Source organism: Leptidea sinapis, chromosome 6, assembly GCF_905404315.1.
Source record: "Leptidea sinapis chromosome 6, ilLepSina1.1, whole genome shotgun sequence".
NCBI lineage: Eukaryota > Metazoa > Arthropoda > Insecta > Lepidoptera > Pieridae > Leptidea > Leptidea sinapis.
Window position 1 is genome coordinate 9,715,608 of NC_066270.1, and position 27,811 is coordinate 9,743,418.

Consider the following 27,811-nt stretch of genomic DNA (forward strand, 5'->3'; position numbering starts at 1 on the left):
ATTGTCGCACTCAGTTAGTACCTACTGCCGCCATGTTTAGTTTCTTCTGTTGACGCGGGTTATGCTATATTACCGTCAGGGGCGTGCATAGAGGCAATTAGGCAGTTCCTACCTCTTTATGAACCTAAATAAATATAGCACTAGTGTTAAAGTTAATTTAGTTTAATTTCATTGTGTGTCTTCTACTGCATTTATCACGGGGAGTGGTCCGAAGAGCTGTTTAACCTGATTCCTGCCGTAGAATTCCACCTTCGCACGACACGCCACAAGCTAGGATATCATCCCCACCATCTGGATGTGTGGCGGTCCTCCACAATGCGGTTTTCAAAGAGCTTTCTTCCACGTACTACAAAGCTGTGGAATGAACTTCCTTGTGCGGTGTTTCCGGGACGATACGACATAGGTAACTACAAAAAAAAAGCGCGTACACCTTCCTTAAAGGCCGGAAACGCTCCTGTGATTCCTCTGGTGTTGTAAGAGATTGTGGGCGACGGTGATCACTTAACAACAGGTGACCCGTACGCTCGTTTATTGGTTCCGTGATTATATAACCAAACTTCTATTGGACATCCACTTATAATTTTTTTCCTACGCTAGATACTAAATACCTACGGTAAGGAAACTTTAAATATTCCAAAGCTAAACTACGACTAGTTAGATCCATAGTGCCTACCTTTCTAGAAAACCATTGCACGCCCCTGATTGCTGTCTAAATATAATTGCTTGCGGCGGCGTCGAAATGATGGCTGGTCCATGCTACCTGTTATAGTTAATAAATCATTGTATTTATAACATGCTTTTACGAATTATGACAGTTATCACGACCATCATGTTCACGAAGCATCCTAACACCAGCACTGAATTCAAGCTATACAGGTTGATGTATCCAGTATACGATAATTTATATTTAGACAGTTTATTCTATTACTTTTTATGAAATATTTGATATTATTTAAATTCGATTCATATAATATTGGATGCAGCACCTTACAAACTAATCTGTTATGCATGTTACAACTATTATAATATACTTTAATTGATTGAAGAGTGGCCGTTGAGTTTCTTGTATGTTCTTCTAACGAGCTCCACTTTTTCCGAACATAATGTAGTAGATTCAGTAATTTAAATAAATATATATTGACGCTTGAAAAGCGCTTATATTAAGCCTAATTGAACTAGCGGGCATCGGCAACCCTAGTGACTGGTCCATTGCCACTTCTGCCACTGCCCTTCAGCCAATTGCGCTCGTGGGTGCGCTCTCTCACCATCAACCTACACAACACCTGATGGATGAATGTCTCAAGCTGTAGACAGTCGAAAAACGCGATACCTGCACTGTCGCCCAAACTGACACAGCCTCAACAGACATGAAATCCGTATAATGGTGGGCACCCGAACGGGTCACATCACTAAACAAACACCTTTTCACAATCAGCGGAACGGACAGTCCTAAGTGCACAGGCTGTCTAGCCGAGGACGAAACAGTCACTCACGTAATCTTGGAATGTACGGGGGTGGCCAACCAACGGGCAGAAACCTTAACCAATACGAGGTCGCTCCAGGAAGTCTGCGGGCACCCCAGGGGTGTTCTGGGCTTCTGGAAGGAGCTGGGCTGGTTCGAGTAACTGGCCAATACTACACGCAAAATGGACCCATACTAGTGGTTTAATTGCGGAAACAGGAGCCCCTACACCATACCATACCATACTAAGCCTAATTGAATAGACTTTATTTGACTTTGTCATTGAAATGCTAAAAATCTACTAAATTTGAAAGTTATTTTTTTTTGACTATTGGTCCTTACAATCCATCCATATTCCATCGATGCCTGACTTTTTTACTTTTCAGATGATTTGTGTCGTTCGGTTTTTCCCCTTAAATTAGTTGTTTAATTGTTGGTTATTCGCTTCAAATTGTTAAGTGTGTGAATGTATGTCAACTGTCAATTACCGTGTGTCGTGACACTGTCGCAACCATTAATATTGCAATAAATTTGTTTTCAGTGTGAACTGTTGAACAAAGAAGACATCAGAAACAGACAGAGCTAGAGCATTACATTCAAACATAAAAGCACAAACGGTTCATTCGTTAAAACAATTAACATAATTGTTGTTAATGTATATAAAATATATTTATGTAGGTGTATACAATAATTTTTTCATTAAGTATAGATAGCCGAGTGTTTTAGATTACACGACAAGTGAAAATTTCGTAAGTTTTACTCTGACTGATCGTGCTTAGCGTTACATATCCGAGCATGACACCTCAGTCTTATTCAATACATACATATAGAGTGCTTAGCACGTCTTAAGAAGTTTTCACTGCAAGTGAACCTGAACAACCGTACTTTGGTTTGTTTTCCTATGTATTTCCATAAAGCATGGGTAATTAAGAAACAGCCACATGTTTTAGCCTTGATATAAACCCTGAGTGATTGATCAGTACTAGCGTCACAGTTGTGCTAAAGTATTGGATGTTACTCTAAATTAGCTTAATTTCAGGCAATTGTCTCACCGCCGGCTGTGAGCTAGCGTGTGTGTGTGTAGCTCGATTCTTATAATAAAAGTGTGTGTGTCCTTATGTATGCACGCAAGAAGTTATACTTCTTTGGTCTAACGAAGCAAAAATGATTAAAATGATTTATTCCTCGTGTTATTCTACGTTTTAAGAAAGAACAATTTTGTTAAAATCTTGCAATGATGGCTTTGACAATTATTTATTAAATAATGAATACGACTGTATGGGCTTGAACCCTTTGCCTGTCCTAATAATGGATACAGAAACCAAAAAAATAAATAATGAATGACGCAAACGTCGGAAAATTTTAGAAACCAACTTCAACCTACAACTTTTGTGTTACAGTGATGCGCGCACATCTTAAAATTTTACTCTCATATTTTTTTTCATAACGCGCCTAAAGAAGTATAACTTCAATAAAGTTAAAATAAAGGTGTGAAAGACACAGAAGATGGCCGCTGGTCGGGCCTTGAGGGTTTGCTGGACCACCATGGCTCAGCGAGGGTTATCTTTGATGGCTCGCGTCGCTGCTACAAACTAGTGGAGAGAGTGGTCCCCACTAGCCGGCAGAGTGAGCACTCAGTGATCAACTATTAATATATGTATCTCTTTTATACACATGAACTCTATATCTGTCGTTACAGTGTCATTAACTTATCTGTGAACTGATGGGTGTCGCCAGGTTTTAGTGTTGCTAATTAATTCCAATGTGCACAAAAGTCGGGGCATATTTAACGCTTAAAATTCAGAAGTATCGCAATAAAACACACGGAACACTAGACCAGTGTCTACTACTTTAGATTCAGTCACGGACGAGTAAAATAATAAGGACTCCGTGTCACCTTACGTAACAGTGAGGCACCAAAACAAGCCGGTAAACGTGTAAATATATAGCCCCACGCATACACTTACACTAATACAATCGTCTATGACAGATCAGTTTGCGTCGCAATAAAATATTTTAAAAATGCCGTTTTGCGTCGTGAAAAAGTGTAAAAAAAAATTATGGAAATATGATTATCTAAGGGAGAAAAATTGTGTAACTGATATACCACTAGCATAAAGGTGCTTCACTTGCTAATATCACGGCGCGGAGCCCTTTTTCTTCTAGTCCGTGGACACTGACACTCGAATGACATTTCAATATGGCGACCGTAGTTCCTGTTTTTGCCACTTGACACAGATAAGTTGGTATTGCTATACTCGCTTTCCCGCCGGCGCGGGCGTGTCAAATGCCTAATTTTCATGCCAAAAACCATTATTTTGCTTTGTTGCTGGTTGATTGCCTTTATCAAATAAAACACTAGTAAATCTAATTTGATTTTTCAAAAATATTAAACATTAGAATAGATTTATCAGATTTGTTTGAAGTTTTTTTTTTTGTTTAAAGACGTTAAAACTGTAATCGCAGAATCTGTACTACTCAATAGTTCAGGATTGCAGATTTAGCATCATTTCTGTATGTTATAAATAATGCCCTATGGTTCCTAGGTAAATATACAATAAATATTGACAATACATAGAGTATGTAATAGATTATTATCTATGTAAGTAGGTAGATATAAGCAAATGTCTATAAGTATTTAACTGAATTAATGAAAATGTGAGCTTGTTCGTTTGTTACACGTGTATATTGTCAGTGGTACAGAAAAATAACATCATTACGGAAATTAAATTTGAAAACAAAATCATTAAGAAACAAACCACATTAAACATTAAACATGTTTAGATTTGTAAGAGCGACATTTCAAGTCAATTTCCTTATATGCAAATATTGAGGTTGAGCAGGTTATCAACTGTAAAGTAGATCCTGTAGATGAAGCCACATCCTGAGAGTTGAACAAGACATACAAGATTTATCAAGGATACGTCCCTCGTACGGTTGGCTTAGTGGAAAGAGCGCTCGCATGGAACGCGAGAAGTCGCTGGTTCGAGTCATGCGGGGCGTTCATAAATTTGGTTTTCAAATTTAATTTCTGTCATTAATGCCAGAAGTGAGGGTTATCACTTTAAAAAATAACAAATTGTTGACATTATTACAATAGAAGTTACATTTATCAGTAATTGTTAAGTTCCCTGTGGAGTGTGATACAAGACGCGGACGAAGACGGGGGCAGAAGCTGTTGTTGACAACAATACTAGAGGTCTTTAGACACTGGCTGGTTTGTTTTTTACTCGAAACTGTAACCGAAATAGTATTACTTTAATTAATTGCAGAATTTTGTATGTGAAATGTGAATTATCTATATATAATTATCTTAAGTAAGATCAATTAAACCCTATTGCGTGGATTTCACCGACTTTCAAACTAATGTCTACATCGCTATCACTTTCTTTGTTGATGTTGATAAAAATATCGAATGTCGACAAATGGTGCATTTAACGACAAAAATATTTACTAGTGGGAGGCTCCTTTGCACAGGATGCCAGCTAGGTTATGGCTACCACAACCGCGCCTATTTCTGTTGTGAAGCAGTAATGTGTAAATATTATTGTGTTTATGTCTGAAGGGCGCCATAGCTAGTGAAATTACTGGGCAAATGACACTTAACATCTTATGTCTCAAGGTGACGAGCGCAGTTGTAGTGCCGCTCAGAATTTTTGGATTTTTCAAAAACCCTGAGCGATACTGCATTGTAGGGCGTGTACCAGGGCGTGTCAATTACCATCAGCTGACGTCCTGCTCGTCTCGTCCTCTTATTGTCATAAGAAAAAAAAAGATAACATTATATCCACAATTATGGTTTTCAATACCGAAAATCTGTGTTATCTACTACAATTTTATTTATTACAATTTGTATATTATATTTTTATAATTTAGAAGTCAACAATATATTTTAGGAGAGCAATTCCTTCAAAATGATTATTTGTGAACATTATTTTGTATTTATACTAATAGTTAGTATGAAATTTTTAGATAAAGCGAATCAATGTTGAGTTTATTAAATAAAAGTGCTGACTGAGTATGTATGATTTTTGTGTTGATGTTCGAACAGCGTACGATGTATGATACACGCGATGTATGAAACATATCAATAATGATCACAGTTATATTTTCGAAACCGACTTTTTTATTCGTCTCTTGCCATAAAGTTACTTATTACTGTTTTTTGTAAATATTTTGGGCTTATCTTGAAAAACTGTTGAAACATTACTGATTATAATAATAATTACTATGTAAATTAAGATGGAATGGACATATTTGTTTTACGACCATATTTTAATTAATAATGGTAAAAATAATATTTGATATGGGTACTATTTAATATTGAAATAGGTTTCAAAATAAAAAGTGACTAATTATAATATATATTGTGTTTAGTTATAAAATATTTTATTATAGAAAAATAGTTGTCTATGCACCGTTGTGAAATACCTAAGGGGTATTAAAACACGAATGATGGTTTACTACACGAGGCAAAACCGAGTGTAATGTATCACATGAGTGTTTTTATACGTAGTTATCAACAGTTGCATACTAGTTATTAATGCAACTGTTGTGTAATAAGGGGTATTAAAACACGAATGTGGATGCGATGGATGGGAGTGTGATATACATGAGTGTTTTAATACCTAATCATCAACAGTTGCATACAAGACTTTATCTACACCCAGAATATGAATCCTCTAAAAGATTCTAAAACAGTTAGCTTACTGCTAACACTTAAACACCAGTCCTAGTAGTAACCTAATATCATTCATTACTGATTATATACATATAAACTAAGTATTGAAAGAATTATTTATTTTAGTAGTAATTTACATTTTGTATAGTGCAATAATTGAAATTCACTCGAATATAATGTCCTTTTGCAGCTTTTAAAATGAATCGCTCATTTTTTGTAAACAAAACAAAAATATCGAAGCAAAATGGCGGGGATTCGAATAACCTACTTTTTTTACGGCGCGCGACGTTCTGGTAGTGTGGAACGCGCGTAAACGAAAATGTTCTTTTTTTGAAATTCATACAGATACCACGCATAGAGCAATAAGAATGTGGCTGTCTGTTGAAACTCTTTGCGCATGAAGGGATCAAAAAAAAAACATAGAAGTGTTGTTATGAAATTCAGTACAACATTACAACACTCGTTTGGATGATGTAATGGTTAATAGAACATTGGGTGTTTTAATGTTGGCAATAAGCTAACTGTTTCAGAATCTTTAATAAAGGATTTAATGCATGGGTGTAGATAAGAGACTTTATCTACACCCAAAATATGAATCCTATTGCCAACAAACGAGAGTTGAATTATAATGAAATTCAGTACGAAATTACTTTTTTAGTGTTAGCAGTAAGCTAACTGTTTTAGAATCTTTAATAGAGTATTTAAAGCATGGGTGTAGATAAAATAGTTTATTATTAATTAAGTAAATATTTATCATATCTATAGTTTGGAAGTTTCACCAAACAGTAATTGTGTCACATCTATCTAAATTCTAAATAATCAGACATATTGTAGTACTTTGTTTTCGTTTTGGTGTCAGAAAATTGTAATATTACCTCAACTGAAATACAACAAGTTTTTATTTTAATGTGTACTTAAACAAAATACAATATTTTAAAATTTAATTGTTTTATTTCCATATCATTGTACGTGTATTAAAAAAGTGAAATAATTTTGTGTATTATTATACTAGCTGACCCAGCAAACGTTGTATTGCCGATATTAAAATCGTGATACAAAAGTAACTGTTGATCATAGATGGGTGAAAATTTGAAGTTGTATGTATTTTTTAATGCTGACTCATAATCAAACAAATTAAAAAAAAGTCAAAACAAACTAAAAAAAAAATTCGTGTGGACCACCCTTAACATTTAGGGGGATGAAGAATAGATGTTGTCCGATTCTCAGACCGACCCAATATGCTCAAAATTTCATGAGAATCGGTCAAGCCGTTTCGGAGGAGTTCAAAGTTTAACATCATGACACGAGAATTTTATATATTAAATTTAACGATGTACATATAAGTTTCAATCAAACGAAAACTTACTTCGTTGTTATTGAAATAAGTGAGCGCGATATAGCTTCAAGTATCACTTATTTATAACAAAAGATGTAAATAATATACTATTTTAAAGGTGAGTAATAAGTTAAATAAATCACAAGATATTACAAAACAAAGCGCTGCGCCGCGTCTGTCTGTCTGTCTGTTCGCGATAAACTCAAAAACTACTGCACCGATTGTCAGATTGTTTCCACTAAAGGATACCGTGATTCTCGAGGAAGATTTTGGTATATAATTTGTTTAGTTTATGTGTATTTTTTATACATTAACGACATTTGTTGGAGGTGTCGGAAAAAATAAGTCTGGGAGCTTTTAACGAAAACCGCTGTCATAGCGCTTAGAGATATAACAAAATAATGTATGGTGTAAATGTGCATCTTACACAGGAGCCAGAAGTAGCAATCAAGTGAAAGTAGAAGAGCGATGTAGATACGGCGCGACTAGTTTACTTTAGTTATTTTCATAGTATTATGTCCTATGGTATATTCTTATGGGGCAATGCTGCCTGCAGAAGAGGACTGTTCGCGCTATTCATAACCCAGGTGCTAAAGACTCAATGAGAGAAAACTTTAAAGAAATAAACGTCTTGACGTTGCCTCTCAATATATTCTTGATAATGTTATATATGTACATAGGCACATAAGTGAATTTGCTAGGAACTGTCATAACCATAATGTTCACATCAGGAACAGACATAAACTTATAATGCCTACTACTCGGCTTAGTTTAGTAAGTCTTTTGTGTATGCTTTTACAACGAGATCTCAGAAAATGTTAAATAACGTTAGTTTGGTAAAGGTTACTATAACATAAATGACTTTCTTAATGATACCACAGATTGGGAATGGAGCTACCGCCCAGGCTATTAAATAATTAATTCTATTATACGATTTTACATTGTAAACATATTTTATTTAAATAAAAGCCCGCTGAGTTTGTTGCGCCCGTTCTTCTCAGGTCTGAGGCATACTTTTTCGAATGGGTGGTATTTTATAATTTTCAATCAGTGATATTATAACCTATTTTGAATAAAAATATTTGAATTTAAAAGACTCACCCTCTGTTATGTTTTGCTCGGTTGTCAGAGATGCAATGAACAATCAACACTTTAAAAAGCAATTTATTTCCATTTCCGAAATTTGCCTGTATTTTCACAAAATTATTCACTTATTAATACTTAATCTTATAAAACTAATTGCTTACATTACAGAACATATAAACAACAAACGTGACGTGTATATAAATTAAAGTTTCCGTGTGAAAATAATAAAAATTTTAACGTGAAAATTAAAAGTAAATAATTATATTTTGTAAGGCAGTTATACAGACAAAAAGCGGCCTCTGTTTTCCGTCATATCTTCAAGGCGCTGTCGTAGCATCATGTTCTGAAAAATAAAGGTTCTTTAAAGAAAAACAATAATAATAAAAGAAGAATTAATTAGGTTTCTAAAGACTTTTCCCGTATTTGATTGAATTAAGTGAATATCTCTACACAATTAATGGCTACAAAAAAGTTCCAAATAACAGAAATTGCGTTTCACAATGACTAAAAGGCGCCTTTATCTACCGTAAAGCACGGACTAGTAAAAAAAGAAGAAGACTCCGCGCCGTGATATTAGCAAGTGAAGCACCTTTATGCTAGTGTGTGTGCGGTTACAGGGTATACCACATACACAATTTTTTCTCCCTTAAATAATCATATATCCACAAATACTTTTATAGATTATATATACACTTTTTCACAACGCACGACGGTATTTTCAAAATATTTTATTGCGACGCAAACTGATCTGTCACAGACGATGACAAATCTCATAATGGCAGCCGATCGGCTTGTAGTAGTGTAAGTGTGTGCGTGGGGCTAAGTATTTACACGTTTACCGGCTTGTTTTGGTGCCTCATTGTTATGTAAGGTGACACGGAGTCCTTCTTTTTTTACTCGTCCGTGCCGTAAAGCAGTAATGTGTAAACATTACTGTGTTTCGGTCTGAATGGCGCCATAGCTAGGGAAATTACTGGGCAAATGAAGCTTGACAGCTTACGTCTCAAGGTGACGGGCGCAATTGTAGTGCCGCTCACAATTTTTAGGTTGTTAAGAATCCTGAGCGGGATGTCATTGTAATGTACAGGGCGTATCAATTACCATCAGCTGAATGTCCTGCTCGTCTCGTCCCTTACTTTCATAAAAATAGGCAGGTCGGTTTGGTAACCTTTCACTCTATAGTTCCGTTAGACGAAGTTATAATAATAATAATAATAATGATAAAGCCTTTTTTATGATTTTCCATTTGGTTTTCTACATTTTAGTGTTAGTAGGTTCGTTTAGTCGACTAATGCATGCTATAGGTTAGTTTTCTTCATAATTTTCAAATGGATCTCAATTGGAAAAAGGCCTCTTCCATTCCTCTCTATTTTTCCCTTTTTCGAGCCAGTTTGACGAAGTTATAATATAAAAAAATGAATCAAAATAAATCAAATTCATTTGTCAATATGCTTACCTCTCTCAATAGGTCATCTTCTCTATCCGCGGCGATTTTGAGCATTTCCTTAGACTTCTCAAGAAGCAAATCTTTTTCCTGTATGCTCCTCTTGAGGTTTGCAATTTCTGTGCGGTATGTATCTGCATTGGGACGGCCCTTAAACATAATTGTTCGCGATGAACAGAAGAAAGATTGGATGTCTTCTTAACGGTGTATATTTTATCTGTCTTAAAAGAAATACAATTATATTATCTTGTGTAGTTCAGGTGTCATGTGCTACTTGCAGTTGAAGTGCAAATAAATGAATGAGTGAAGGTTGCATTTGACAGTTAGATGAAGGATGAAGTGTGATTGACAGAGTAGGTAAAGAAGTAATATTTGAGTTATTTGATTGGTTGAGGTGTAGGGCTCGATATAATAAAATAATTATATTTAATACAGTCGCCGATATGAAATCTGGCGTATAATATAGTAATATCTAAACTGATATTATGCAGCTGAAGAGTTCTTTATATGTTTGCACGCGCTAATCTTTGGATCTACCAATCGCATTTGAATGATTATCCCTATTAATATTAGAAATTTGAATGTAAGTTTGTTTGTTACGCTCTTACGCCTAAACCACCGAGCCGATTTCGATAATTTAATAGTAATAATAATTTAGATAGTCTAGAGCTTGAAATAGGACGGACCTTTTATTACAAAAAATAGATGGACGGTTGAAATTTGGGATGGCAGTTTGTATGGAAATTAATGATTATCGAAGATAAAAATATGTTCGAGCATTTTTGAAACTTTGACCTACATGAGGATGAAATACGAGATTAAATTTCTCATGGAAATACTATTAAAGAGACTGCCCGCTAGAACAAGGGATATGCGCTGTATTATAGAAGAGTGCTGCCAAAAGCGAAAAGAGCAGTTTGTATGAGTATTTGAAAAATATCCTAAAAAATAAAAAAAAATTGCCCAAAGTAACTATTCAACGTGGACGAAGCCGCGGTTAAAAGCTAGTTTTAGTATATAGTAGACAGGTACGTAAGAAATAATACAGGCTATATAGTGACGAGCGCTAGTGAAGGCTTTTAAGCTCATTAGATCAACCCCGCACCTGACTCGACACTCGTGGGCCTAGTGTTCTCATTATGAAAATCATTACCTCTGTCGCACACTGATGATGCACAGAATACGGGTGATATCATGATAGTGATTCATAATAGTTTGTCTTCGGCGCGGCGCAGTTAGATGTAAGTTCACCTTAACAAGCAACTTCTTCCAAGTACTACAAAGCTGTGGTTGAGCTTTTTAGATACGACACGGGTACCCTCAAAAAAAGCGCCTACACATTCCTTAAACGCCTTTCCTTTTCCATAAAAAAAACAACCCGCTGCGTGCTTGTTTTGCTGTTGACAGCGCACTTCCAACGACAGACCCTGAGTGAAGTGCGCGACGGCGACCAACGACCAGCACAATCACCAGGTCCACCTGTCAACGACGAAGTGCAGCCAGTGCAGCTTACAATATGTTCTAAAATATATATGACGTGGCTATACAAATATGCCACCCCCAATATAGATTGATATATAATAAAAGCGCCAGCGACCAATGTTTTTTTTCTAGTGGGTTTACTTTCAATCACATGGAGTGCTCAGAGGAGCTGTTCGGGTTGATTCCAGCGGCCGAATTCCACCACTGAACATTACGACTAAATGCAAAATACTACCCGCATCACGTTGACGTATGGTTTTCCATAACCGCGCATTTTTCAAGAAATACCTTGCATCGTTCAGCCACTTTTTGGAATCAATTACTGGCTGCTGTTTTTCTGACTTAGAGACCTTCAAGAAAAGAGTATACAGCCCACCTTAAAGGCATCTCTTGACACCTGTTGTTGCCCCGTGAGCCTCTTGCCCTTTTGCCTCCTATTATATTCAAAAAAAGTTTGAGCATCAGAGAGACTTAATCTACACTAGATGACTTACTTTGTCCGCAACACTACTTCTTCCACTTGCTGGTCGAGAATCAGATCGCTTGCTAACAGCTGCCGAGGATTTTTGTTCAGCTTGCAATTTGCTCACCAAACCTGAAACAGACATAATAGCTTCTGTAGCGATGGGCGCGGCTTAGTCAGTAGGCACCTAAGTTTCTTATATTTTTTATTTTGTTATTCTTTGCAAAAACCTGTTAATAACCTCTATCGTAAGATATTTCTGTTTATTGAACTGTTGGTCTTTTTACACCTCACAACAGCTATTATACAACTTCGCAATTGCTTCTAAAGTTACTAATAGATAATGCAATGCAAGAGATTGTAAGGCTGTATTGTAAAATAATAATTAACTTTCTTGGGACTCTATCAGTATTTTTTAAATTAATAGTTCTAATTCGAAGTGCGGCACCCATTCAATTTTTTTTATGTAATAACATCATGCATTTAAATAATTTATAACTATCCGCAGACGTATTGTGATGCCTTTATACCCCGACACTGATCTTGAGCGATGAGAGAAATTCAGTCGTTAATTGATACAACCAATCTGAATAAAAAAAATGGAATAAAAATATTTCAATGAGCAAATGAAGAAAGGAGTACCAGAGAGTATCTAGCACACTCCACAGCTTCATCGGCAGCTATTTTACCAAGAAAATAAGCATAATTTATTAACTTTGACAAAATACTTCCTTAAACTTTACCGAGGTTATTAACAACAGTTGCGCTAAATTACATTCAAATTGGTTCTGACGTTATTCCATCACACGCAATATTCAGTCTTACCTCGAAGTGTGAGCACTGTTTGCTCCAGATCGGCCACGCGATGATGATGGACAGGTGACGTGTTCGTACCTTCCAAGCAGCTCACTCGCAGCGTCAGTTGCATGTTTTCCTCCTTCAGCATGTCGCAGTAACTGGCAACACAATATCACGCTGTACTGTTATGGAATATAGCGACAGAGGGGCAGTATGTCGCACCATTCACGGTGCGACCAGTGAGAGTCAATTAGGCACAGTATGAAAACTAAGCCTAGTTGATAAAATACTTACCTACTACTCCATTGAAGCAATAGGGTTATCAGGTTCTTTTTTAACCGACTTCAAGAAAGGTAGAGGGTTTTAAAGTCGACTGTATTTTTTGGAATCAAGGTCTTTGTGGATCGTTGCTGGGGGCAAAAAACGTCCGTAACGTTAAAATAAGCTTAAGATTTTTGAAATATGTTTAAAATAAATACTTTTTTAAAACACATTTTTGGAAAATGCATTTTTGAAATATATGTTTTGTAAATATTACATTTTTTTTAAATATTTTTAAACAGCATGTTAGAGAATGTTTTTTTTGGAAATACATTTTTTTTATTTTTCCTTGAAATCTTTAATTGAAATATTAACGGGAATCTTTGAAATATTTGTATTTAAACTTAGTCCGTGGAAGTTTCAATTCTATCACAGTCTTAAGTAACCTACGAGAGGGCAATAAGTTGATTGAAGTTGACGCCATTTTGTTTGATAACTTTTTGCCATCTTTTAGTCAGTGACATGAGCCCGTTACTGAATAAATTGCACTAAACAATCTAATTATCTACAATATGATTACTTGTGTGTACTCAGATACATTGTGTTCTTAATAAAAACAAATAAAAAACCATTCACTGTGTTTTCATGTATCGAATGTCATGCCAAGTCAATCTATTATTAAACATAAAATATTTTCAATTCAAATTCAAATTCATTAGATATGGTGTATATATATAATTATCTTAATATATATAAATTACGTGACACGTTGTTTGTCCGCGATGGACTCCTAAACTAATGAACGGATTTTAATGGGGATTACTTCATGGATTGCAGTTTAGTCCAACTTGAGAGATAGGATAGTTTTTATTTCGATTTGGGACCCATAATTATTTTTATTTCCAATATTTTTTTTGTATGGAAATATTTTCTGTGAGAGTTTTTATTGACGCAAGGTTTGACAGTTCTGCTGTGAAACAATTTCATTATAACAACAAGGAGCATATGTTACGAAATACATAATTCTTGATGTTATGAAAAATTATTGACAAATACATAAAAACAGTATTTTATTTATTATGTACAGAACAACGTCTCGACAGACGTATTTATATATATATTTATATATATATTTATTTATATATATATATATAAATATATATTTATATATATATTTATTTATATATATATATATATATATAAATAAATATATATATAAATATATATATATATATATATATATATATATATATATATATATATATATAAGATATAAGATGTTGTTAGGTTAGCTAATTATGTAATAACTTAAGACAGAAGGACCCTTAAGTAGGGACAAAATAAATTGGCAGACTTGGTATTACATAGATCTCGAGACTTGGTTTTCTGACAAGTTATATTTTTGATGGCTTTATTATTAAATTATATTTTATTTATTTGTTAATTATATACGGACACTACAGATCACATAATATTACATAGTATTTGGTCCCTACACTAGGCATAGCCTATCCTTTAGGCAACCAAATTACATTCTATGGTTACGAATATGAACTGAAAGATTAAACAGTGCTCTCTGTATGTGTGTGTATGTGTGTGAGTGTGAGTATCTGATAAATGAAGAATATATAGAAAAAATATTTAAGAAAAACGAATGACAAATTGTAAATACCTTCTCCAATAATCAAGCTCCGGCTTGGGGTCTCGCGAAGACCTGAGAGGGGATTGGATCTGAGCCTCGAGCAACGCGGACTCCAGTTTTAATACCTGTCCCTTCAGGGATGTGATCTCAGCCAGGGACTTCTCATATTCAGTCACCAGCGGTTCATTGCCCTGAAATTGATGTTCGACGAATAATTATTGTGTGTACCGTAGTTCGTGTTTCAATCGATTTAAATAAAAACGCGGCCAAGTGCGAGTCGGACTCGCCCAAGAAGGGTTCCGTAGCAGCAAGTAACAGTATATAAAAGTTCCTTGTAACTTTGTACGACTGGGACAGGGTGTGTCCCACACACACACACACACACCTTTTATCACTTTGAGAAGTGTCTCTCGCGAAAACTATTCAGCTAACAAAAAATGATATTAGAAAACTCAACATCATTTTTAAAGACCTATCCACAGACCGCACACGTACGTATTGGTTTGATGAAAAAAAATTTTTGAGTGTCAGTATAGGGAACCCCCAAAATTTTTGTGTAAAAATCTTAATGCGGTTCACAGCATACATCTACTTACCAAGTTTCGACTGTATAGTTCATATAGTTTCGCAAAAAACAGACATAACACACAACGGACGGACAGACAGACATGACGAATCTATAAGGTTCCGCTTTTTACCTTATGGCTACGGAACCCTAAAAACCATCAAGTGGCTACTGTGACCACCCATCACATAAGTACAAGTGTTTCATTACTTAATCCCAGTGGGAAAACGAACAGTTTTTCTTCGGCAGCGCGTAAATGTTTTAATATACTCGTGACGCCGACTGTTCATCATTTAGTTACATCTTGGATTCTACTAATCAGAAAAAGTAAAGTTAGTACTTAAGTAGTTTATATGGATGAGAAGGACAAACGAGCGCAGCCGAGCGAGGCATTTTTTTATGACATTGAGAGACGAGACGAGCAGGACGTGCAGCTCATGGTAATTGATACGGCCTGCCCATTATAATGCAGTATCGCTCAGGATTCTTGAAAAACACAGAAATTCTGAGGAGCAAGACAAGTGCGCTCTTCACGTTTAGACATACAATGCTAAGTCTCATTTGCCCCGTAATTTAACTAGCTACGGCGCCCTTCAGACCGAAACACAATAATGCTTACACATTACTGACGTTGTGGTACCCATAATCTAGCCAGCAAAAGGCTACTTGATCATAGGTGATCACGGCCACCCATACTCATGCAAGGCCTCGCAACATGCCGCCGCCACAAGCAGTGATATTTAAGTAGAACATGTATGAAATCGCTATTTATTTTTGTTAACGTTTACCCCACATGTGAAAACAAAAGTTAAAAGTCTTCATAAAACTTACTCTGTCGGCCATTTCGAGTGCAACAATTCTGCGTTGTTGTGCCTCGACTCGTTCAAGCAGTGCTCTCGCAGGCACGGGCGCTGAACAATCGTAATATTCAGAGCGGGAAGGTTTCTCGGGCAATTCTGACTCTTGTTTTTCTATAGCCACGGTCTTATCACCTGAAAATGTAAATTTTTTTACTAACTCAACTCTCGACAAGGACAGTAGCTTACTACTACTTCTACCAGTGGGAGGCTCCTTTGTACAGGATGCCGGCAAAATTATTGGTACCACAACGGCGCCTATTTCTGCCGTGAGGCAGTTATATGTAAACATTATTGTGTTTCGGTCTAAACGGCGCCGTAGCTAGTCAAATTACTGGGCAAACGAGACTTAACATTTTAAGGTGAGGACGTGCTATTGTAGTGCCGCTCAGAATTTTTGGGTTTTTCAATAATCCTGAGCGACACTGCATTGTAATGAGCAAGGCGTATCAATTACCATCAGCTGAACGTCCTGCTCATCTCGTCCCTTATTTTCATTAAAAAAATGTTTCGTTGTGATCCCCACGCAGCCGGCGTCTTGTACTAGTAGTCTCCCACTGGTATGAAGTACAATCATGTCATCGTTCTTTAAGAAGGGCTGCATTGAGAAACTAAATAAATAAATATTAACTCACTCCTACATTCAGATAATCTGGATAATAGTAAGCGCTTCTCCTTTTCCAACCTCGCCACTGCTGACTTTGCTAAACTCAGACTTGACTCGAGTTTAATAAGTTCTTGGCATTTCTCTTCATACTTCGCTTGCCATCGTTCAGATGATTGAGACGCTCTGAAATTAATAAGACATTAAGAAAGACAGAAAGGGCTTAGATCATTTATATATGTAAAAAGATTACGACAGCTGTGAAAACATCGATTAAAATATACTTTATTTATTTATTGTTTCAACAGGGTGAGCGCCAATACAATCCCTTAATTACTAACACATATATATATCTACTAGCTGATCCGGCAAACGTTGTTTTGCCATATAAATTATTTTTTGAGTTAGACCGTTTCTTGGACATTGCAACATAACTTTATTTTTCTAAAATAAAACAAATTTTCTGAAATAAACGTAGCCTAAGTTACTCCTTATTACATCTGCTACCTGCCAATAAAGACGCGTCATAATCGGTCCAGCCATACCAGAGATTAGCCGGAACAAACAGACAGACAGACAAAAATTGTAACAATTGTTACTTTGGTGTATAATATATACACATATACATCATCATGTTAACATAGTCCAAGTTAGCCCATACAACAGTTGTGTTATATGTAAATCCCTACTAATATTATTAATGTGAATGTAAGTTTGTTATGTTTGTTACGCTTTCACGCCTAAACCTTATCTACCGCGAACAAAAGGCTTGGCGGCGTTGAAATATTGGTTTTAAAGTTCGTCATTATCGAAGATACCATGAAAATTTGTATTTAGGAACTCGATAAGAAATTAATAAATTTTTGTTCTAGTGTTTTTTAAAATTAAGACCTGTGTGGGGATAAAAAGGAGGATGAAAGTTCTATAGTTGATAGCTTATAAAAATGTATTAACCACAGCATTTTGTTGTATATTCTTTGCAAAGTGAGTATATTAAAAAAATGAATATTGCTGCCCAAAGTAACTATTGCAGGCGCACCAAGTCGCGGCTAAAAGCTAGTACAATATATTTGATGACACTCATTCAGAAGGATTATATTGTAGTTGGAAAAACAGACTGATTGATTAATATTTCATTGAAGACTAACAGCGAACACAAATAAAATTTGAAAACCCGCGACCTCTCGCGATCCGTTCGAGCGCTCTTCCAACTGAGCCAATCGTTCGAGTGACGTATTTTTATAAATCTTGTATGCTCTGTTCAAGTCTCAGGTTGTGGCTTCATCTACAGGATCTACTTAACAGTTGATAACCTGTTCAACCTCAATATATATTTATCAACGATACGTCACTTAAACGGTTTGCTCAATTGGAAGACCGCTCGCACGGAACGCGAGAGGTCGCGGATTCGCGCATCGTTCATAAATTTTGTTCTCAAATCCCAGAAGTGAGGGTTATCACTTTAAAACATAAATTATAAAAGAGAACAGTTAAGTTCAATTCCAATTTTGAAATAGAAATATATGAATACCTCTTCCATTTATCCCACAGGGCAACACTAGAGTGAGCATCACGTCTTGCACTCGTCAGTTGAGCTAGTAGTGACGCTATTTTGTTCTGAAGCGCTGCCGACTCCGCTGTGGCAACCTTGTGTCCTGAAGTACTTCTATAACAAACATACAACTACTTTGAACACTTTTATTTCCCATGTTTATTGGAAAGGGACGATATATGCAAACGGTATATTTTACCAGTGGGAGGCTTCTTTGCAAAGGATGCCGGCTAGATTATGGGCACCACAACGGCGCCTATTTCTTCCGTGAAGCAGTAATATAATCATTACTGTGATTACATTACATCATTACTGAGTCAATTTTACTAGTTACGGCGCCCTTCAGACCTTTCGGTCTTAAAATTACCGGGCAAACGAGACACGAGTGCCGCTCAGAATTTTCGAGGTTTTTCAAGAATCCTGAGCGGCACTGCATTTTAATGGGCAGGGCGCATCAATTACCATCAGCTGAACATCTTGCTTGTCTCATCCCTTATCGTCATAAAAAAACGTCTCCATATTCTAGAAAGCTACCATTAAACGGGATAAATAGATTTCAGTGTAGACTCGCACATAAACAAAAATCCATCACACGGAGTGCTCTAGATTATAAGTAAACTTTCTAAGTTTTACCTTATACAGAAAGCTGGATTTATTTTTATGGAATAGGAGGACAAACGAACGTACGGGTCACCTGTTGTTAAGTGATCACCGCCGCCCACAATCTCTTGCAACACCAGAGTAATCACAGGAGCGTTGACGGTCTTTAAAGAAGGTGTACGCGCTTTTTTTGAAGGTACCCATGTCGTATCGTCCCGGAAAGACCGCACAAGGAAGTTCATTCCACAGCTTTGTAGTAAGTGGAAGAAAGCTCCTTGAAAACCTCACTGTGGAGGACTGCCACACATCCAGATGGTGGGGATGATATCCTAACTTGTGGCGTGTTCATTCATTGTATTTGTGTGTTCTATGTATTTTATAGCCATAGTAAAAAACTCTATTTGATTGAAAAGAGTGGCCGTTGAGTTTCGTGTATGTTCTTCTCACGAGCTCAACTATTTCTGAACATATGGTAGATTCAGTAAAAGAAATAATAATAGTAACGATTCAAAAGAGCTTAATTTAAGCCTAATCTAATTTAATACTATGACTTTGACTTTTAGGATATATTATATAAGTACTAGTGGAAGGCTCCTTTGCACATGATGCCGGCTAGATTATGGGTACCACAACGGCGCCTATTTCTCCGTGAAGTAGTGTTTAATGGGCAAATGAGACTTAACATCTTATGTTTCAAGGTGACGAGCGCAATTATCGTGCTGCTCAGAATTTTGGATTTTTCAAGAATTCTGAGCGGCATTGTATTGTTATGGGCAGGGCGAATCAATTACCATCAGCTGAACGTCCTGCTCGTCTCGTCCCTTACTGTCATTAAAGAAAGATTGATTTATTACATGCGGAAGACTTGGTTCTTAAGATTCTGCGCATCCAGACGTGCTCGTTTCTCCCGACCTGCGAGGGCTTTGATTTGTCTTCGCAATATTGTGTTTTGTTTGCTTATCAGCTGCTTTTCTCTCCGCAACCGCTCCACGACCGGTTCTTGCCTGCAAGATATTAAATTAAATATGAATTAGGTATTGCTTTCACATAAATTAACTACTGAATGAACTTATAATTATATGGAATGATTTCACGTAGGTTATACATCCCTATAGGATTAGGTATACCTAATTGATAGGCCATGCACGTAATTGTTGACTTAGAAAAGATTCTGGTGAAGTTGTTCAGTTACTACGTATATCCATGTTTGTTAAATAAACATTTTGACTGGATAACACTTAGATTCTAGTTTTTTTTATGGAATAGGAGGACAAACGAGCGTACGGGTCACCTGGTGTTAAGTGATCACCGCCGCCCACATTCTCTTGCAACACCAGAGGAATCACAAAAGCGTTGCCGGCCTTTAAGGAAGGTGTACGCGCTTTTTTTGAAGGTACCCATGTCGTATCGTCCCGGAAACACCGCACAAGGAAGCTCATTCCACAGCTTTGTAGTACGTGGAAGAAAGCTCCTTGAAAACCGCACTGTGGAGGACCGCCATACGTCCAGATGGTGGGGATGATATCCTAACTTGTGGCGTGTCGTGCGAAGGTGGAATATAGATGAAATATGCTTTGACTTAAGCTATATTCATTAAACGTAAATGTTCTCCTTATAATTCTTAAATATAAGAACACTTATTATTTAGAATGGGACTTTCATAGCTTCCATCTTACACGTAAAATATACTAACCATAATTTGGTTACAAAAATTAAATTTGAAAACAAAATTTTATGAACGATGCGGGACTCGAACCAGTGCCTTCTCGCGTTCCGTGAGAGCGCTCATCCACTGAGCCAACCTGAGAGTTCGAGTGACGTTAAGTGCATTAATCTTAATGTGTTTTTATTTGTTCAACTCTCAGTTTGTGACTTGGTAATTAATCCCAGAAGTGAAGATAATCACTTTAAAAAAAATTATAGTTTATAATAAAATGTTAAAATTATACACAAATAAAAAACTTTTTATGAACGATGAGGGACTCAAACCAAACAAATTTTATTTGTGTATTAATCCTAGAAGTGAGGGTTATCACTTTAAAAAACATAATAAATTGTTTAGATTTGCAAGAGCGACATCTCAAGTCAAATTCCTAATATGCAAATACTTGAGTTGAACAATCAACTGTAAAGTAGATCTTGTAGATGAAGCCACAACCTGAGAATTGAACAAAGCATACAAGATTTTATTACTATACGTCACTCGAACGGTCAGCTCAGTTGGAAGAGCACTCGCACGGAACGCGAGAGGTCGTTCGGGTTCGAGTCCCGCATCATTCATAAAACTTTGTTTTCAAATTTAATTTGTGTATTAATTTTAGAAGTGAGGGTTATCACTGTAAAAACATAACAGATTGTTAAAATAATTTCGAGCAGTCTATGTTAAAGTTGTTTACCAAATAGCTGTAGAGGTTCGGAGATCTGGTGAGTCGATCAAGTCATCAGTCGATACAAACTTTAACTCCAGCTTGTGATCTGAATCTTGTTGAGAACCAACGTCGCTCGCTTCTTCCACCTCGACGATGGCGGACAAGTCAAAGCTCGGGTCGTTCGTTGCTATCATTGAATGCATACTTGTTATTTGTATCTGAAACGTTTTAAGTGAAGCTTTGAATTGAAGGGTAAGACAAATATAACAATTATTTCCGTCATGATTTTCATACTTTTAACAGTGGGTACAGGATGCCTGCTAGATCATGTGTACCACAACGGCGCCTATATCTTCCATGTTTACACATTACTGCTTTACAGCAGATCTGAAGGGCTGAATTACTGGGCGACTGAGACTTAACATCTTATGTCTCAAGGTGACGAGCGCAATTGTACCGCTCAGAATTTTTGGGTTTTTGAAAAACCCTGAGCGGCACTGCATTGTAATGGGCATGGCGTATCAATTACCATCAGCTGAACGTCCTGCTCGTCTCGTCTCTTATTTTCATTAAAAAAAACTTATAATTGATGAACTGATGACTTGTGTACATAAGAAAAAAAATACGGGTTGCACTCCGGGAGTGCCATTTAACATTATCGTTGGAATGGTTTTAGGATAATTTCCCACGAATTGCTTTATTATCAGTATAAAAGTACTAGGATTAATGTGGTTAAGTACAATATTCATTTATTGTGCTGTGGTACACAAAAATGACAATTTATATTACATAAAAACTTAACACTACTGAACTATTGCAATTATTTTACATTAAAAGTTTATCTCGTAGAAAAATTAACTTTCATCCATAACGACTGTCTTACGAATTTTCGATCACATGTCCTGATGCTAGTTTAACATTTTATACCCATCCCAAGTTTTTGTTTATTTATTTTCACTTCAAAAATTCAAAAATATTTGACACCAACTTTGTTATTATATATGTTAGTTGGTGTCGTCTTCCCATTGCTATTTTTTTGTGTCAAAAAGAATATCTTCCTTTCTAATATATTACATAGAGTTATAAAATATATATATACTGTTTCATAATATAATTTTACGTAAATATATATTATAGGTAGGAATAGGTACAAGGAGTTCTCATACGAATATAAGAACTCAATGTTATGCGGATGACCATAAATATTAACTGTCTTATTTACAATGACGTAGCGGAGATTTAAAACATCGCTAATATACGCTTATTAAAAATGGTATTCATAATCGCTTATTAGAGCTAAAACGCTCAGTATCTCTCCGATAAAGCTGACGTGACTTATAGCAGCTAGGACCCTTCTATAAACCTATTTTAAGCACTCGAACGCAAAAAAACATGGCCTACATCGATCAGCGATTCGTTAAATAATGTCATAAAAAGCTACCCGCTCAAAGTTGTTGGATATCCGTCATAGATTGACAACCGACAGACTTCAAAACTTAGATTTTTGAAGTTTGTAATTATTCTGACATCGACTTTTGACAACTGACACACCATTGGCATTGAAAAGATGTCTGTTTCCATTGAAAGTTCCTCATTAAATTAGTGATAATCATGTTTTTTGTACGAAATGGCAACATTGCGTACTATAGAGACGAAATGGCAACATTGCGTACTATAGATATTAGTTATGGGAGATTTATCTAACAAATATGAATAAGGAATTTTATCGAAAGTTCGATAGGCTTAAAACACGTTTTAACTAATATAGCTTTATACCTTCGAAAAGCGTTTTATTATGAATAAGGCAGTTAAAATATAATTTAAATATATTGAAGTGACGCGAAGATGAACACAATCGAATAGACAGTATAGATCATGAAGTGAGATAAGAACGGTCGGCCTTCGCCTCAATATATAATAAAGTGTAGTAAGATATAAAATTATAAAGAATAATCATATTCTATTGTACTGGGTTCCCCATAATAGACTACCCATTTTGTATTATCAATAAATTCTCTACGAGATAACTAAATAGGTTGTTCTCTGTGGGATTATCTCCTGTAGTCTTTGGGATTCAAGTAAATTATTAATCCAGTAGTTGCCTGTCACAAATTTATTTTAATTTAATAATTTCGTGGAACGCCATTTTCCTACTAGAAGATTGTTAGTTTTCTTTCTTTGAGACATTATTTCAACATCCATTTGAACTTTCATGGATTACTCAGTCCAACAACGTGTGTTTTGTGTAGAAACTTACATAATATGCAATTTGATAGAAGAAGTGTGAAAGGCGTGCATTCCGGCGTGTGTTTAAACGAACGAAGCCTGGACGCCGAAGAACAGTTCGAACACCAGAAAATATTGAACGAGTTAGAATTGCGTTTTGCGAAAAGGCCTACAGTGGGCGAAACGAAGTTCTCTACAAAGTCAGTCATTTGCGAAGGTCACTAATTGGGGACGCGTCTTCAACCCATAAGGAGTTTAGTTAATTATCAATCTAAAGTAGTCAGCAGTTCGTACAGTCACAATGCGCATCATAATCATATTCTCCATCAGTTTCATATTTGCAGACGCGTCCACCCGTGGAGATATCATCCATATTATATACATTTGTTTCATATTTGCAGATGTGTCCACCCGAGGAGATGTCCTACTTTCGTCCCAGCTTATTAAACATCTAAGCGTAATTTAAAATGTTTTACCTTCAGATTGTTATTAACATTGCGTAGTTGTTCAATATGGGCATCTTTGTTTGCCAGTTGTTTCAAATGCTCCGCTTTCTGTTCAGCTAATTTTACACGAAGATCGTAATGTTCTCGCTGGGTTTCATTTAGTTGTGCTAGCCAATGCTGATTTTCAGCTTTGTAGGATTCTACCTACAAATTGAATAAATTATTATATGAATACTAGCTGACCCGTCAATCGTTGTATTGCCGATATTAAAATCGCGATAAAAAAGTAAGTGTTGATCGTAGATGGGTGAAAATTTGAAGTTGTATTTTTAATGCTGACTCACAATCAAACAAATTTAAAAAAAATTTCAAAAAAATATCGTGTGGACCACCCTTAACATTTAGGGGGATGAAAAATAGATGTTGTCCGATTCTCAGACCTACCCAATATGCACTCAAAATTTCATGAGAATCGGTCAAGCCGTTTCGGAGGAGTTCAAAGTTTAACACCATGACACGAGAATTTTATATATTAGATAATATTTAAAAAGATAGCACTTGAGTCCTTTCTTATAATACTATCAGAGGCTTATTATAAGTAATTGTGCAAAAAATATTAAAAGCAATTATATATAAAACTAAAAATAACAACGAACCTCTTGACCGTGTCTTTCTTTCAACTGCTCACTTAAATGCTCCATTTTTATTAATCTCTCCGAAGCTAAGTTTTTCCACCTTTCCAATTCACTTTTGTAGCTATTTCTAAATTGATAAATTGAAACAATTACTATTAGCGCTGTTGATGCAATAAATTATTAATTTTGCAAGATATTTATATGCTACTTACAGTTCCGCCTTAGTAGTTTCTAAATCACTGTTTAAATTAAAACACTTGTCTTCTAATTCTGTTATTTTTAATGTGTATTTCACTGCAAAGTCAGTTCCATTTTCAGGGCCGTGTTGCGGACTCTTTCCTTTCCTGTTAATAATAAACAAAGTGTTATTGATATTAGTTACATAAAGTCTCCAAACAATACAGATAAGAAAAATTTGACAGCGATAATGAATTAACTGTCGTAGGCATTTTTCAAAAGAAGATAGGAGAGATAATATCTTAAACACATACTTATCTAATTGAGCATTCAGAGCAATCAGTTTTGATTGAAAATATAGAATAGATTTCTCATAATCATCCCTTTCACTTTTTAATAGTTTCGAATAGTCCTCAACGATACTATTTTTATCCATTTCTAACTTTTTGATACTCGAGATAAGAGCATTTTTTTCTTCCAAGATCTTCGTGTCAACATCGGTTTTTTTCTTATCTTTAAAGCTGTATTCATTTATTTGTTTCTTTAAAGAATCAACTTTTTCATTTAACGAATCTTTGAGGATATCTTTAAGATTATTTGACTCTACCAAGCTCTCTATTTCGTGTTTCAATTCTATAATTTGCTTATTAAGATCACTGTTATGCAGATTTACGTAATTCAATTCTTGGTTTTGTTTGTTGTAGTCTGTTTTAAATTCATGCAACTTTTTTTCCTGTTGTTCTCTTGATTCTAAGAGCTTGTTGTAGTTCTTTCTTAATTCTTGAATTGTTTCATCTTCATCAGACTGAATTAATTTGTCTTTCTTTCTATAGTTGGCAATATCTGTTTGAGTGGATGTGGTGTTCAGGTGTCTATCAGCTATAAGAGTTTCATTCTTTTCATATAATTGTGATGTTTGCGTTGAAATAGTTTTAAGCTCCGTTTTTTCAATAGGTATAGATAAAGTATATGTACCATCTAAAAAAATTATTAATTTTTTTTACTTATGTAACATTACCACTATTTATTATTTTGAAGTATGCACTGAATTTAATTTAAATAAGAAATTAATGTACTTACCATTTGCTACAGAATCGCTGTCAGATTTTACATCATCTAATTCAACATTTTCCCTCTGTGTTTTATCCTGTATACCTTGAGTATTTGAATGTAATAAATTCTTAGATTGCTGGAATCCTTGGTTTAATAATAGTAAAGTCCTCTCCAAATAGCTACATTTATCTAGCAGAGTTTTACGAGATTCCTCTAGTATATTATTTTTTCTTAGAATGTGACTTAATTCCATTTCTTTTGTGGCTTCCTTCAAATAAGACAATAATGTTTTGATTACCAATCATGAAGCAGACTCAGTGACGTTCTAAATAAACCTTTAGTTAGTTACTTACCAATACAGTACATATCAGTTTGTGTTCACAAGAGTCATGTCCGAAGCATTTTGATTTAGATAAATGTATTATTTGATCTGACACACTATGTTTTATAATTAAATTTTCTCGCAGTGTGTCAATCTCGTCAACCCTTTCATTAATTCTATTTTCTCTGTCACGTAGCTCAGTCATACTATTAACATAGCTTTCAATAGACAACAACGGTAACACTCCCATATATTGCTGTTGAAAGACGTCTAATATATGGTTGAAGTTCCTAGAACAAAATATCAACATATAAACCCACTCTGAAAATCGGCGATGATCTATTCAGACCTTAACTAACCTTCATATTCAGGGACTATTCAAAACTTAAGGCTTTCTAACTATACAATAGCCTGCACAACATGCAATTTATTTTAATTAAAAAAAATGAATAAGCTATAAAAATATATGAATAAGATTCCTGAAAAACTTAAATGTGTCTATTTTAAAGAGTTTCTAACCTATTTTTGTCTTAAAATGTAGCAATTCTAATAATGCATCATATACCCACGGTCAAAGAATATACAACATAAAATATCTAATGAAAATGTGTTTGACTGAAGACGTACCAATCTTACATGAATTTTACCATATTACAGAGTTATAAACAAACTGCTCATGAAATACGTACCTAAATCTATCATTATTGCGTGCATTGTAAACGTACAGGACATTTTTCTGATTCCTTAACATTTTCTCCGCATCACGCCTTAGTTGCTGTTCTTTACTTAGTGCTACCTTCAAAGTTTCAATTTTCTCAAAACTTTCTGTAACTTGCAAATGAGTTATAAGTAACTCATTACTTAGCCTGAAAAGAACCAACTTTAATTAATATTCTAAAACGTTAATCAAAATAAATAAATTGTCTGACTTTTATTCATGAACGTAAGTAGATAATCCTTTGTTTCTTTTAATACCTGGATATCGTTGATTTGTTCTCGTTTGTTGATTGTAAATCAAGAATTTGATGTCTTAACACATTGATTTCTAATTCATGGCTTGTGTTGTTGTGTGTAACGCCTTGAAGCTATAAACCAAGAAAAATAGAATGAAATCATTAAGGCTGAGGACCGAGCCAAAGGCCTTGAGGAACCGAGTGGAGCTAGGTTACCACTCCCGTACAAGATCACCATAGTTTTAATTCGGAATTAGAAGCATTTTTAATTTATTCTAAACATAATAAATACAATTTTCTTTACCAAACTAACGAAACTATGTCATGTTAAATAATATTGGAGTACAATTAATAAATTTTCGTCCAATTTTTAACTAGATGGAATGATTAGCATGGCTGCAACTGTAAAGTATTTTCAAAATGTTGGTGATTTTTTTTTGCACTGTCTATAAAAAATGGAAATGTAATGAAAAAATGAATTTTCTGGTCATAGTCTGTACCTATATATCTTCATAAAAGTAAAGAAATGGTTTCAACTATGCGCTATATTGGCGATTTCTTGGGATTTTGGCAGCCTTAAAATATTAGAAGAAAAACACGGTTAAGGGACTAATTTAAAGAACAATATAAATTACCTTAGTGGATACAATATCTAACTGAGTACGTAGGTGGCGATTATTTTCAAGTAATATTTTATTTTCTTGAGATACCATTAAAAGATCTTCCTTCATGCATTTTATTTCTTCACTAGACGCAGCGAATACTGTCTTGTCTCTAAAAATGCCACAAAGTTTAAT

General features: G+C 35.2%; 3 protein-coding genes across 7 annotated transcripts in view; 2 read left to right on the forward strand and 1 right to left on the reverse strand.

Moving 5' to 3' along the window:
• LOC126965009 (putative sodium-dependent multivitamin transporter) overlaps positions 1 to 7,083 on the forward strand; it is a 42,968-nt gene extending 35,885 nt beyond the window's left edge. For both annotated transcript variants that reach the window (XR_007729450.1, XM_050808414.1), the window contains one exon: positions 2,004 to 7,083. Coding sequence is in view for 1 of the 2 variants with exons in the window: in XM_050808414.1 (XP_050664371.1) it covers positions 2,004 to 2,048 (45 nt within the window). In the remaining variant the exon portion in view is untranslated. The remainder of the gene's footprint in view (positions 1 to 2,003) is intronic.
• The window catches only part of LOC126965103 (uncharacterized), a 518,938-nt gene that overhangs the window by 99,380 nt on the left and 391,747 nt on the right, over positions 1 to 27,811 (forward strand). The gene's annotated exons all lie outside the window — the stretch shown is intronic.
• Positions 8,634 to 27,811, reverse strand: part of LOC126965192 (centrosomal protein of 290 kDa-like) — a 29,662-nt gene continuing 10,484 nt past the window's right edge. Inside the window, exons 14-32 of the mRNA XM_050808632.1 lie at positions 27,650 to 27,788; positions 27,037 to 27,146; positions 26,751 to 26,927; positions 26,093 to 26,351; positions 25,767 to 26,007; positions 25,001 to 25,664; positions 24,722 to 24,853; positions 24,531 to 24,636; positions 23,905 to 24,078; positions 21,230 to 21,420; positions 19,688 to 19,837; positions 18,213 to 18,347; positions 16,713 to 16,867; positions 16,052 to 16,212; positions 14,686 to 14,846; positions 12,780 to 12,910; positions 11,986 to 12,086; positions 10,022 to 10,159; positions 8,634 to 8,908 (exon numbers count right to left, since the gene is read on the reverse strand). Of these exons, the coding sequence (XP_050664589.1) occupies positions 8,843 to 8,908; positions 10,022 to 10,159; positions 11,986 to 12,086; positions 12,780 to 12,910; positions 14,686 to 14,846; positions 16,052 to 16,212; positions 16,713 to 16,867; positions 18,213 to 18,347; positions 19,688 to 19,837; positions 21,230 to 21,420; positions 23,905 to 24,078; positions 24,531 to 24,636; positions 24,722 to 24,853; positions 25,001 to 25,664; positions 25,767 to 26,007; positions 26,093 to 26,351; positions 26,751 to 26,927; positions 27,037 to 27,146; positions 27,650 to 27,788 (3,391 nt within the window). The 3' untranslated portion in view covers positions 8,634 to 8,842. The remainder of the gene's footprint in view (positions 8,909 to 10,021; positions 10,160 to 11,985; positions 12,087 to 12,779; positions 12,911 to 14,685; positions 14,847 to 16,051; positions 16,213 to 16,712; positions 16,868 to 18,212; positions 18,348 to 19,687; positions 19,838 to 21,229; positions 21,421 to 23,904; positions 24,079 to 24,530; positions 24,637 to 24,721; positions 24,854 to 25,000; positions 25,665 to 25,766; positions 26,008 to 26,092; positions 26,352 to 26,750; positions 26,928 to 27,036; positions 27,147 to 27,649; positions 27,789 to 27,811) is intronic.